Source organism: Chrysochloris asiatica, unplaced genomic scaffold, assembly GCF_000296735.1.
Source record: "Chrysochloris asiatica unplaced genomic scaffold, ChrAsi1.0 scaffold00081, whole genome shotgun sequence".
In the NCBI taxonomy this organism is placed as follows: domain Eukaryota; kingdom Metazoa; phylum Chordata; class Mammalia; order Afrosoricida; family Chrysochloridae; genus Chrysochloris; species Chrysochloris asiatica.
The window spans coordinates 544419-556043 of NW_006408599.1; the positions used below are offsets into that span (position 1 = coordinate 544419).

Here is an 11625-nt window from a genome sequence, read left to right on the forward strand (position 1 = left end):
ATATATAAGTTGTTGTTAAATGCTTTCAAGTCAATTCCAACCCATAATGACCCTGTATGGGGTTTCCAAGGAGCAGCTGGTAAGCTTGAACCACCGATCTTTGCAGTTCAAACGACTCTGCAGTCTGACGCATTAACCTACAGCACCACACCAGGACTATATATCATATATCTATAGATATAGATATATAGCTAGATATAGGTAGATAGATATAGATAGATAGATAGATAGATAGATAGATAGATATAGAGATATATAATCTGTATATACAGTCTTGGAAGTATGGTGGCTCCACACTACAAGCACTTACAATAACAACAATTCTGTACATACTAATTAAATAGGTTAACATATTTCACAATTATTGGATACAAATAAGTATAAATATAGATATGTTGCTGTTAAGTGCCATCGAGTCATTCCGGACTCATAATGGATCTGTATAGGGTTTATGAGGCTTAAATCTTTTCAGGAGCAGAAAGCCTCATCTTTCTCCCAAGATACAGATGTAGAGACAGAGATAGAGTCAGAGACAGAAACAGAGATATAACTAAGTGCTGTTAAGTCAGTGCTAATGCACAGCAACCCTATGTAGGGTTTCTGAGGAGCAGCTGATAAGTTTAAACTGTGACCTTGTGGCTAGCAGTTCAGTGCTTATTCTACAGTGCCACACTGCTTGTTGTTGTTAAGTGCCATCGTTTCCGACTCACAGTGACCCTGTATAGGTTTTCCGAGGAGCAGCTGGTAAGTTTGAATCATTGACCTTGCTGTTCAAACTGACTTTGTGGTCCAGTGCTTATCCTACAGTGCCATACCAGGACTCCAATAAATAAAATATTCTTTCTCCCTTCCCACTTTTAAACTTCCAAGTCACCACTCCACCAGCAGGCTCCCCGTTCATTCAGTAGACAAGGATCAGGAACTAGTCTGACTCTGCCGGAGACTTTCTAGATGCCTTACATTAAATCCTTAAACGCCTTTTCCTGTCATTCTTGGTTCTGGATATGTCCTCGATCTGCCTTGGTCCACCCAAATGTGAAGTGGGCACAGAAGTGTTCTTTCTGCTTTGCCCCAAAAAGAACTAAGTATTCCCTGTGATTCCCAGGCCCAGTCTCTCACCCATCTTCATTACCTTTGGTTCCCATGGGTGTTGGGCAGTCTTGAGGCACAGAGGGCAGAATTCGGGTGTAATAGCTCATATTGGAGAAGGACTCCCAGTTGATGTAGTCATGTGCTGAGTTGTAGGTTGGAGGGCTGGGAACAAGGTTGGAACGCACTGTAGAGGGTGAACATAATGATGACAAGGGGGCTTCTAGTCCCAGTTACATTCCTTTTCCTCCCCCCTCTTGAGTTAGGACTTGATTTATCTGGCACTGTAGCATCTCCCACCCATTGCCCATCAGAGTTCAAGAATGTGAAGGATTGCTTACTCTGATGTTCCCCAGATTAGGGGCGACCCTGCCCCCACTCACCTGTGAGTACCATGCGCATAAGCATATCACGGATGAAGGTGGCATTTATAAACTTCCAAAGCCAGTGCCCGTGGGTCAGCAGGAAATGGAGAAAGGAAGGGCTGGGTCTTAATGTATTCCGGAGCCAGGTCCATAACTCCGCTGCAGGAGCAATGGGAGCCACTCAGCTGGGCCCTATTGACAGGACCAGAGTAGCCAGGGTAGAAGATGTAAACTGGGGACAAGGGTCGGGATGGGACAAGGAGTCCATATGGGGTAAGTAAGGAAGGATGGGGCTGTGGGAGTGATGGTGCACGTAAGAATCAGAACCAGAAATGAGGTCAGGGGACAGCATTAGGGACTGAGGGTGGGGCCGGTCAGTGAAGACTTCCCACAGAGCCTAAAACTAGGAGGAAGGATGGACTGTGGATGAGAGTTCAGGACAGAGCAGATCAGGGAGAGCAGCACAGCCAGGAAGGGAATAAGAGTAGGGCCACATGGGGGTCTTCAGAGAGGAGCTAGGGGAGAGGAGGAGGGTTCCAGGCCATGCTCACGGACGGTGCAGTTGGGGCCGGAGTAGCCCGTGCGAGTGCAGTCACATTGGTAGAGATCGAGACCAAAGCGGACGCAGATGCCTTGGTGCTGGCATGGATAGTAGCAACAGGGGTTCACTGTGGATAAGAAATGGGATCAGAGACTGTAAGGTGGCCCTCCAAGGCCCTATCCTGCCCTTGATGGGGGGTCCTCTGTCACTGAGTGACTCCTCTCTGGACTTCAGTGTCCCCTAAGGGTCCCCCAGTGTTGACAGTGATGAGCATAAATCACTAGCTGTACCATTACCAGGCAGCTCCAGCTTTTCCCACATCACACCCTTAGGAAAAGTCCCCTTCCCTCCCTGCTGCCACCACAGAGGGGGTAGTCTAGACCCCAGGTCATGACATCAAAGGCTAGAAAACAGCTGATAAGATACTACAGGCATGGGCTTCTAGATCATTCACTTACTGCCAAGTCAGGAGTCAGTAACAAGGGCAGTTTGTGGGGTTCCAGAAAAGAACAAGGATGGGAGTTTCTCCCAGCTCAGGCTCATGCTAGGTGAGCACCTGGACACTAGGACTATGAGGCCTTCCCTCGCCTCTATTTTTGCAGAAAGGAAGGAAAAGCAGGAGTGACAATACCCTCTTTGCAGAGGAGAAACTGAAGCCAGAAAAAGGAAAACTCAGAGAGGTCACTCAGCCAGTCACATGAGACCCACTGCCTCATCCCTGCACTTACATCCTACCAGCACAGACTCCAAATCCAAGGAAAGAAGTTTTCCCTAAATGTGGAATTTGAGGGGAAGGGATGGTCCTAGAGCCTCAGCTATCTCAGCTCCAGTTCCCAATAAGCCCAATCTTAGCCCAAGTCAGGGTTGGAGACTAGGCTTAAAGACTCTCATGAAAGTCAGGAACCAAGAAAACAACAGGAGAGAAGTGGCTGGGAAACCTCCTAAGAGACTGCACGGAGCTCTGGCATTAGCCCTCTTGCCTCCTGCAAAAGCCCCCACAAGAAAGTTCCTCCTGGTGTCTAACCTATATCTCACTGACCACATAGCTCAAATCTGCACCGCCTCAGTGAGTCCTCAGACAACAAAGTTAGAGACTCTGGAGTTTATTTGAGTCAACCCAGTAGTGCAGTTGTTGTAAGTGCTGTAGAATCGATTCCGAGTCATAGTGAGCTTATGTAGTATTTCTGGGGAGTGGTTGGTGGTGCTGATCCTACAGCGCCACACCAAAGTGGACTCCAAAATGAGGTGGCCAGTTGAATCAGACACAGAGCCACAGAGGAGCTCCTGACAGCAGGCTCCTTCCCAAGCCTTACATAACAAACACCAGCTCCCTTGTTAAGCATACACATACTTCCTTCTCTGAGCTCAGAGCCAAAGTGACATGGCACTTCTGTTCTCTGTACAACTGATTATTGGGGATCAAGAGGGTAGCAAAAAGGGAAAGAAGATGGTCAGCCATCTCAGGAACTCATGATCAGAAGGCATAACCTTGGGTCTCAGTCTCCCAACTTCCTAGCCTGGATAGTAAGGTCCTCTCAGCACCTCCCTCAGAGAGGGCTCCCGCTCCGTCCCTTTCAACACACACACACCTGACAACAAACAAAAATGACTACAATGCACACCATTCTACTTAAGTTGTGGTGACTCCCCACAGCCCTTCAGTGGGCATCTGGGGGCCAGCCACAGGAGAGTTGGACGAAAAGGCCCTATCAGGCTGACCCAGCAGATGTGGCTGCCAGGGTCAGAGCAGAGTACCCAGTAAGTAAGGGAAGGACGTTGTGTTGAGATGCACTACAGATTAGTAAGTAAACCATGCTGCTCTTACTTACTGGGGACTCTGTCCCTGTCACAGGGATTGTAAATTTGAAAAGAGGCTTTCATTTTACAGGAAGATGCTGAATTGGGAAAGAGACCATACTTACAAGCAGAATCTTTAATATGGCGAAAAAATGTAAAATTGTTCAGTATAGATTAGTAAGTAAACCTAAGTCTGTGCTTCACTTGTTTATTGGGTAATTTGCCCCTGGAGTCCTGGTATGGCACTGTAGGATCAGCACTGGACTACTAACCAAAAGGTCAGCAATTCACACCCACTAATGACTCCTCAGAAACCCTATACAGAGTCTCTACAAGTGGGAACTGACTCAAGGGCACTTAACGGCAACAATTCCCTGGTCAGAATCCAGGCACCCCTGCCTCTCCCTCACTCAGGCCCAGAAATGAAACTCAGCTGACTCAGGAATCTCACCCCTCAAAGAATGGATTTCTCAGCCCTGCCTGAGCTCGCCTCCTGATCACCTGCCTAATTCACCTGGCCAGTTATCACCAATGTCCAGACCTACCAGTCACTAAGCATAGTCCATTCCTTCTCTAGGCTCAGTAACAGAGTCCTGGTGTGGTGCTGTGGGTTAATTAATGTATTGGACTGCAAAGTTGATTTGAACCACAAGGTTGGCCGTTCAAGCTCACCGGCTGCCCCTCGGAAACCCTATACAGGGTTGCTATGGGTCGGAACCAACTCAGCAGCACTTAACAACTATCTGCTCCCGTAAAGATTTACAGCCTCGGAAACCCTGTACAGGGTCGCTATGAGTCAGAACCAACTCCATGGCACACAACAACAACATGATAGAAAGGAGCTCTCGTGGAGAAACAATTAAGCACTCAGCTGCTAACTGTCAGGTTAGTGGATCAAACCCAGCCAATGGTTGCATGGGAGAAAGATCTGGCAGGCTGTCCTAGAGATCACAGCCTAGAAAACCCTATGAGGGCAGGTCTACCCTGTCACATGGAGTCCCTATGAGTTAGAATCAAACTGACTCAATGGTATTCCACACCAACACTGCAGTAGGGATTTCAAAGCTCCTTCCAGCTCAAACTTTCTGTCACATTCCCTTCCCTTAGCCCAAGGCTGAGGCTCTTACCCTCCCTAATAAAGTTCCTCTAAACCTATCCAGCCCTTTTGACCAAACTCATGCCTTGCCTCCACCAGAAACTAAAAAACCCACGGCCATCAAGTTGATTCCATAGTGACCCTGACTAGGGTTTCCAAGACTGTAAATCTTTACGGAAACAGACAGCCTCATCTTTTTCCTGTGGAGTCCGACACTTAACCTAAAGTGCCACCAGGGGTCTTTTCCACCAGAAAGCCAACTCCTCAGCTCTTCCTCACCCTGACTGTGGATTCCAATAAAATCTGCTCTTCTCCACCATAAGCTCCCAAGGGAAGGGGCCATACCTTCCCTGCCTTTCTCTCCCCACCCTACAGACTGCACACAAACTAGGGCCCTGTATATCTACTGATCAACTACCTCCACCCAGTCTTGGAGACATTCAACCACCCATGCTGGCCAGAACTCCACAAATAGTTGTTGGATTAATAAAATGAAGTAAGGAAACTGGTCATTTACAGCTTGGTCAAAGCAACTCCTTTATCTTCCTCAGCAGCATGCACTGAAGTCTGGCTTAAAGTCCTCCCGCTGCCCCAGCAAGCAGCAGAGCCAGGAGTCTGCCCATATTCCCTTCTTACCAAGAGGTGGAGGCTCCTCCTTCCCAGACCAGCAGTCCAGCTTTCCCTCCCTCCTCCCCCACATTGTTTCCATAAACATTAGCTGCCCCAGGACAGGAAAACTTCTCCAGAGCAAGGACACCAGCTGTTGCTGGGGCCCCAGGGGTGCCAGGGTGGGTGGAAAGGAGACTGGGTGTTGCTTCCCCAGGGATGAAATTGACCACAGCTGAAACAGGCTCTTGCTTACTGAGTTTAGGACCTCCCATACCTGCCCAACATTCCCTAGGAAGAGTCCACTAGAATCTCCATGGCACAGATGAAGAACATAAAGCTTAGGAAAGGCAGGTGGCTTCCCCAAACACCACTGCTTCCAAATGACAGAGGCAGGACTTGAACCCCCTGTTCTCCTCCTATCTTCCCCACTTCCTGGAGAAGCTCCAGACTTGGATCTGCAGAGTGGAGGAAAAGGAGCCAGGACCACTTTGTAAAAATGACAGGTGATAAGCCCATGGACAAGGACATAGCCACGGAGGGCTAGAACTGAGAGTGAAGCATCCAGCAAGAATGCCCAAACTTGGAGACAGTACCCATTTGACCAAGTCTCAATGGCTTGATAATCAGAACTCAACTAGAGGAAAAAACAACAACAACAACAATTTTTGATAAAGGAAATGAGTGTAAATTGCTATAATTTGATGAACTTGACCTATACTTATGGATGATATAGTAGCTCAAAATACCAACTGAGAGGGAAGGAGTCTTCACGTCCAAAATCAATCCTATCCCCTCTGTATACAGGGTAGATTGTTGTTGTTATTTGCTGTGGAATCGGTTCCGACTCATAGCGACCTTGTACAGGGTTTCTAAGGCTGTAAATCTTTAAGGGAGCAGAAACCCTCATCTTTCTCCCGCAGAACAGCTGGTAGTTTCAAACTGCTGACCCTGAGGTTAGCAGGCGATTCGTAACCACTATGCTACCAGAGCTCCTTACAGGGTAGATAGGGATGGGCAATTTAGGCATTGGCTGCTTAAAATGAGGGAGCAATAAAGGCACGAAGTGACTGGCTTACAAGTTTTCAAGAGGGAGTTTAGTTTAAGAGTGTGGGGGATGGTAGTGTCCCCACTGAATAGTTTTCATCTTGCCTAGACGGGTCTGATAAAAAAAGATGAGAATAAGATTTTTATGATTCAATAGTGAGCAATTATTATCATGACTAACTGTGACTGTCACAACTATAAAGGTAGAAGTTTTGTAACAAAAACAGGGGATTAGTTCATCTAACAGTACAGAAACAGAGGACCCTAGGACCATCAAGAAAGAAGAGCACAAGCAGTGTGCGGGACCCTACCCAGAGAAGCAGCGACACCAGAGATGAAAACAGAGATGAGGACATGGAGAGAGGGAACAGCTGAAGACTGGACACATGGAAAGAGAAGGACTAGGTGCTGGTGGCCATGAGGCAGGCTTGCAGAATGTGCCCTTTGGTTGTTTAAATGATTATATATTCCTGAGTGTTTCTGTGTACATCCCTCCCACCCACCCACCCCCAAAAGAAACAGGGCATGGAAGCAAATACTGTTGAATGGTGATGCATGGAGGAGATTGTAATCATTGCAATGAAATGATGGTGTAAAGCCGATGTTCTCCCATGTAAACTATCACTCAGTTCACAATAAAAATTTACACACACACAAAAGCCAGGTGAGGTAGGTCTATCACCATTACTTCTTAACAGACCTGAAATCCTGAATGAACAGAAACTAGGAGCTCAGCACATCACCATCCCTTTCCACAACCAGAACCTCGGGCACCATTTGTACGGAGAGGCCTGCCTTCAGTCTAACCTAAATCCCACTTACTTACAGGCCAACCCAGTTCTGTGCTCAGTGGAGGACATCCCTGTATAATAAGCCATCAGGAAAGAGAACTCTGGTGATAAAGTCACCAGGTTTAATTTGTCTTGAATCCCAGACCCAGCAAATGACCAAGCATCAAGTAAGTGCTTCTATCAAAAACCAAAATCCACTGCCATTGAGTTGATTCCAACTTATGACAACACCACATTTTGGAGTGGAACTGCACTCAATCAGGTTTTCCAAGACTACAATCATGCAGAAGTAAATTACCAGGTCTTTCTAATGCAGAACTACTGGATGGATTCATACCACCAACTTTTTTATTAGCTGTTGAGCACAAACCATTGTATCTTTCAGAGATGTGTTAAAGAGTTGTTGTTAAGTGCCATCGAGTCAGTACTGACCCATAGCAAACCTGTGTAGAGGTTCCAAGGAGCAGCTATGAGCTTTGCAGTTCAAACCACCTTTGTAGTCCAGCGCATTAACCCACAGCACCACGCCAAAGTAGTCACTCCTTACTGGCTGTGTGTCTTTAAAGAAGTGTCTGCAACCCTCTGCAGATAGAGCAGATGGGCTCTCAGGAGGCCTCCTGTTCTGACAATCTGTCCCCACTGATTGACTTGGTCTACCCTTCAGTGTTTGGATCAATATGATTCCTATCAGCAGAGGACTTCACAATTTCATCTCATTAAGCCTCCAAGACAACCTGGGGGTGGGGATAATCAGCACAACCATACTGCACACAAGGTCCATTCGGCCAGACAACAAATCCACCTTTGTACATATAAGGATGGTTCAGGGCATCCTGGTTCTAGAACCTTTACTAAGGCTTTGGGCAAGGAAACGCCCCTCCAGCCCTGGAATTAATAGCATGAAACTCAGGGCTGAGCGTGACTAGGGGTGAAGCACAACTGGGGAAACACCACATAGTCTAGGATACAAAGACAGTGGGCAATGAGAAGGCCCATCAAAGTGGCTGGACCAAAATCTCCTAAGAATAATATTTAGAGAAGCTGCTGGGGCCTGGCAGCCTGCGAACACACACAGGGCTCTGACTAGCCAGGCCAGGGCCCCAGCCTGTGGGTGCCAAAGGCCTGGACAGCTGCGACCCCAAGCTGGAAGAGCCCAGCTGGAGAGGAAGCCCTGCTCCCAGGCCACAGGCCCAGCTGGTGCTGGAGATAGGAGGCAGGAGACAGAGACAGCAGAGAAGCTTTGGCACAGGTTAGGTCCCTGACCCATGTGCTAGGGTCAGCTGGCATCAGGTCCCTCCGCTGTCACAGAGGGAACTATGTCTCCAGGTCATGCCCCATCCCTGGCCCATGGGGATGGTGCTAGGCCAAGTCCAGAAGCTAGAGATGAATCCGGGCATCGCAGATCCCCGGTATGGCCTTCCTCTCCAAGCTGGACTCCATCTCCTTTCCTGGAGCCCTCTCTCCGGGGGCGGGGCAGGCCTCTACTGCTCCTCTGCGGGTCAAGACACAGGTTTTGGCTTCCTGGGGCAAAAGTTCAAGCAGTTTGGGCTCATTGCAGGCGTAAACTATGACCACAGCACAAACCCTCTGAGCCTACATCCCACTTGTTATCTGTTCTGCCTTTAACCCTTATAGCAGCCTCCTTACTGTTCCCCAGCTTTCAGTCTCATCCCCTCAGGCCAGAGACCAAGCTCTTCACCCTGGCATTGAAAAGCCCTTGTTGTCCAGCATTTGCAGTTCACTCCAGTCTCATGTCCTACTACTTCTAAGCTCCCATCTTCCTCCTAGTGCCATTGTTTCTACCAGAAAAATCCTTCTCACAGTGCCTCTCCCCCCTCCCTCATTTGTTCAAATGTTACTACCTCACTTGTCACACTGAAAAGTAACTGCACCCTCTCCTGAGTACCAGAGACCCCGGTCATGGCCTGGGTCTCCTTGGATGGCAAGCTACTGGCATTTTTGTCTCCCTCATCAGACTGTGAGTTCACTCTCTTTCTGTATCTCAAGGGCCCTGCCCAAGTCTGGCACAACGCAAGTCCTCAGGAATGTTTGTGAACTGAAGCAACAATTCCATTGAAACACTTATGGTATAAAGGTGAGCAGAACAGGCAAAGAGCAAAATGGCACAGCTCACAGCTCACTGGGTGCTCCTGAATAAATAAAGGAGGCCAGACAGGGCAGGCCTAGTGTGCCTGAAGGGCCTGGATATGACAGGATAGAACCTCAGAGGAAGTGCCGGGCTGATCCAGGACTGGATAAGATGGGTCACTGGGGCAGCCTGATTAGCCCCAGCTTTGACCCTGGCTCACTGCAGGTCTTAGACTGGTGGGATCACCCCTCTGGGCATCAGAGACCCCCATCTCCCCCAGAAGAGCTGTTGTGAGCATCCAAATAGATGCCCACAGCCTTGCTTTAACAACTGTAAAGTGATGGTCACAGGAATCTTCCTTCTCTTCTGCTCATACCCAAACCCTTGTCTGAAGCACCCTCCATCCTTCCCTTGGCTTCCGCAGATCCTCAAATCATCTCCTCCAAGAAGTCAAGTGTGATTTACAGCCCACACATAGCCCCACATTTCTACAGCATCTCAGCATGACTCTCAGAGCCCCACTCCATACCCATCTGCCCTTGTCCCCATTTTACAGACAGGAAATGAAGACCCACGGAGGGATAGGTCACACAGGTATGTAGTAGAAGCTATGTGCAGGCCAGCTGCCCTTCCCCATTACACACTACACACACATATACACACACACACTACACACTAAGAAATGCAGTAAGCAGTGAGAGGAAGACTGACTGAATTAGGAGGGAATTCCTTCACCAACAACCTGGTGCACACACTGTGTGAATGAGGGACGAATTTTACAGGCTTTCCCCACCACCCTTATCGAGATGAAACTCACAGTGGCTCCGGGTCCATTGAGGAGGGAGGGATGGAATTAAAGGAGCTCTGGTAGCATAGTGGTTATGAATCGGGCTGCAAACCTTAAGGTCAGCGGTTCGAAACTACCAGCTGCTCCGCGGGAGAAAGATGAGGCTTTCTACTCCCGTAAAGATTTACACCCTCGGAAACCCTGTACAGGGTCGCTATGGGTCGGAACCGACTCGACGGCACTTAACAACAACAACAACAAGTGTTCCGCCCAATGGAAAACCCTTGCAAAGGTTTCAAGTCCTTCCCTGGCCACGCAACACTTTATGACACCTAGCTGAGTCTCAGTTTCCAGAAATGAACAATGGGGACCTTCATAGATTTAGATTAAACTACGGGAAGCAGCCAAGCTCTCTAACTGAATGGTCAGTGGACTCGGGGTTCCTCACCAGGGAAGACTTTCTCTACTAGGGCTGGGAGTCAGGATGGGTGCCCAGAACATTAAAGGTTGGAGAAAGGGCACTGGCTCCTCATTCCGCTTTTTCCTAGAGCCTCCCGCTTCCTCTCAAAGAGGAAACAGCGGGGTTGTCTAAGCGAGACGTTTTGGACTATTGGGGACCCAGAAAAGGAGAGGGGAGCGAAGGAGGCAGTCCCTTCTCCTCCTGCCAGTATTAGATCTTAATCTATCACTCCTCCCCCTCCCCCTCCACTACCCAAGATTACACCACTAGGAAGTCTTAGGGACCAACCCCTCAACTACCGCAGCCCCTCGCCGCTCCCAGGCACCGCCGGCTGAAAGGGGAAGCTGGGCCCACTAGCGGGAAATAGAGAGAAAGGAGCCGGGACAGGCGCGTGGGTCTGAGGGACCCCCGTGGGCTAGGAAGGGATAACCTACCCGGCGCGGGCACCCCGGGGGCCGCTGCTAGGACCGGGGGCGTCGGCAGCAGCAACAGAAGCAGCGGGAACCGGAGTGAGAGACTCCGCCCTGCAGAGGGAGAGAAACAAGTGACTGGGCCTGGCATTCAAGGCTCCACCAGGAGGCAAACAGGATTCCTGAACTAGCGGAGCACCGGGACGGGACTCACGGCTCATGGTGTTGGCACGGCTGAAGAGGGCAGGACGCAGACCTTCGGCTCCCGTGAGTGCGTCTCTAACACTGCCCGTTGCTTTGACCCGGCTGGCCCGCCCCCTCCCCACCCATCCCTGACTCCACCCACGCCCCTCCTTCCAGCTGTCACCTCGGCCACTGCCCACTTCCTCTGCACTCTCCCCAGCCATGACATTTTAATTATTGTTGAATGTCCGAGAAGGAGGCGATTTGCCTGGATCCCTGCTGCGCTGGTGCCTTTCAAGCCCTGTGGGGCCACAACTGCGTCCGTTTGGTAGATAGGAAACTGAGGCTCGGAAACTTAATGCAC

At 49.3% G+C, this 11625-nt stretch overlaps 1 protein-coding gene across 3 annotated transcripts in view; it reads right to left on the minus strand.

Annotated features, from left to right (window-relative positions):
• PTGS1 (prostaglandin-endoperoxide synthase 1 (prostaglandin G/H synthase and cyclooxygenase)) overlaps positions 1-11299 on the minus strand; it is a 29138-nt gene extending 17839 nt beyond the window's left edge. The window contains exons 1-5 of one of the 3 annotated variants that reach the window (XM_006865651.1): positions 11293-11299; positions 11103-11192; positions 2006-2122; positions 1473-1613; positions 1133-1276 (exon numbers count right to left, since the gene is read on the minus strand). In XM_006865651.1, the coding sequence (XP_006865713.1) occupies positions 1133-1276; positions 1473-1613; positions 2006-2122; positions 11103-11192; positions 11293-11299 (499 nt within the window). Of the gene's footprint in view, positions 1-1132; positions 1277-1472; positions 1614-2005; positions 2123-11102; positions 11193-11292 lie in introns of those variants that run through there. The other 2 variants (XM_006865652.1, XM_006865653.1) reach the window with 2 other exon arrangements.
• Between the last annotated feature and the right edge of the window lie 326 nt (positions 11300-11625).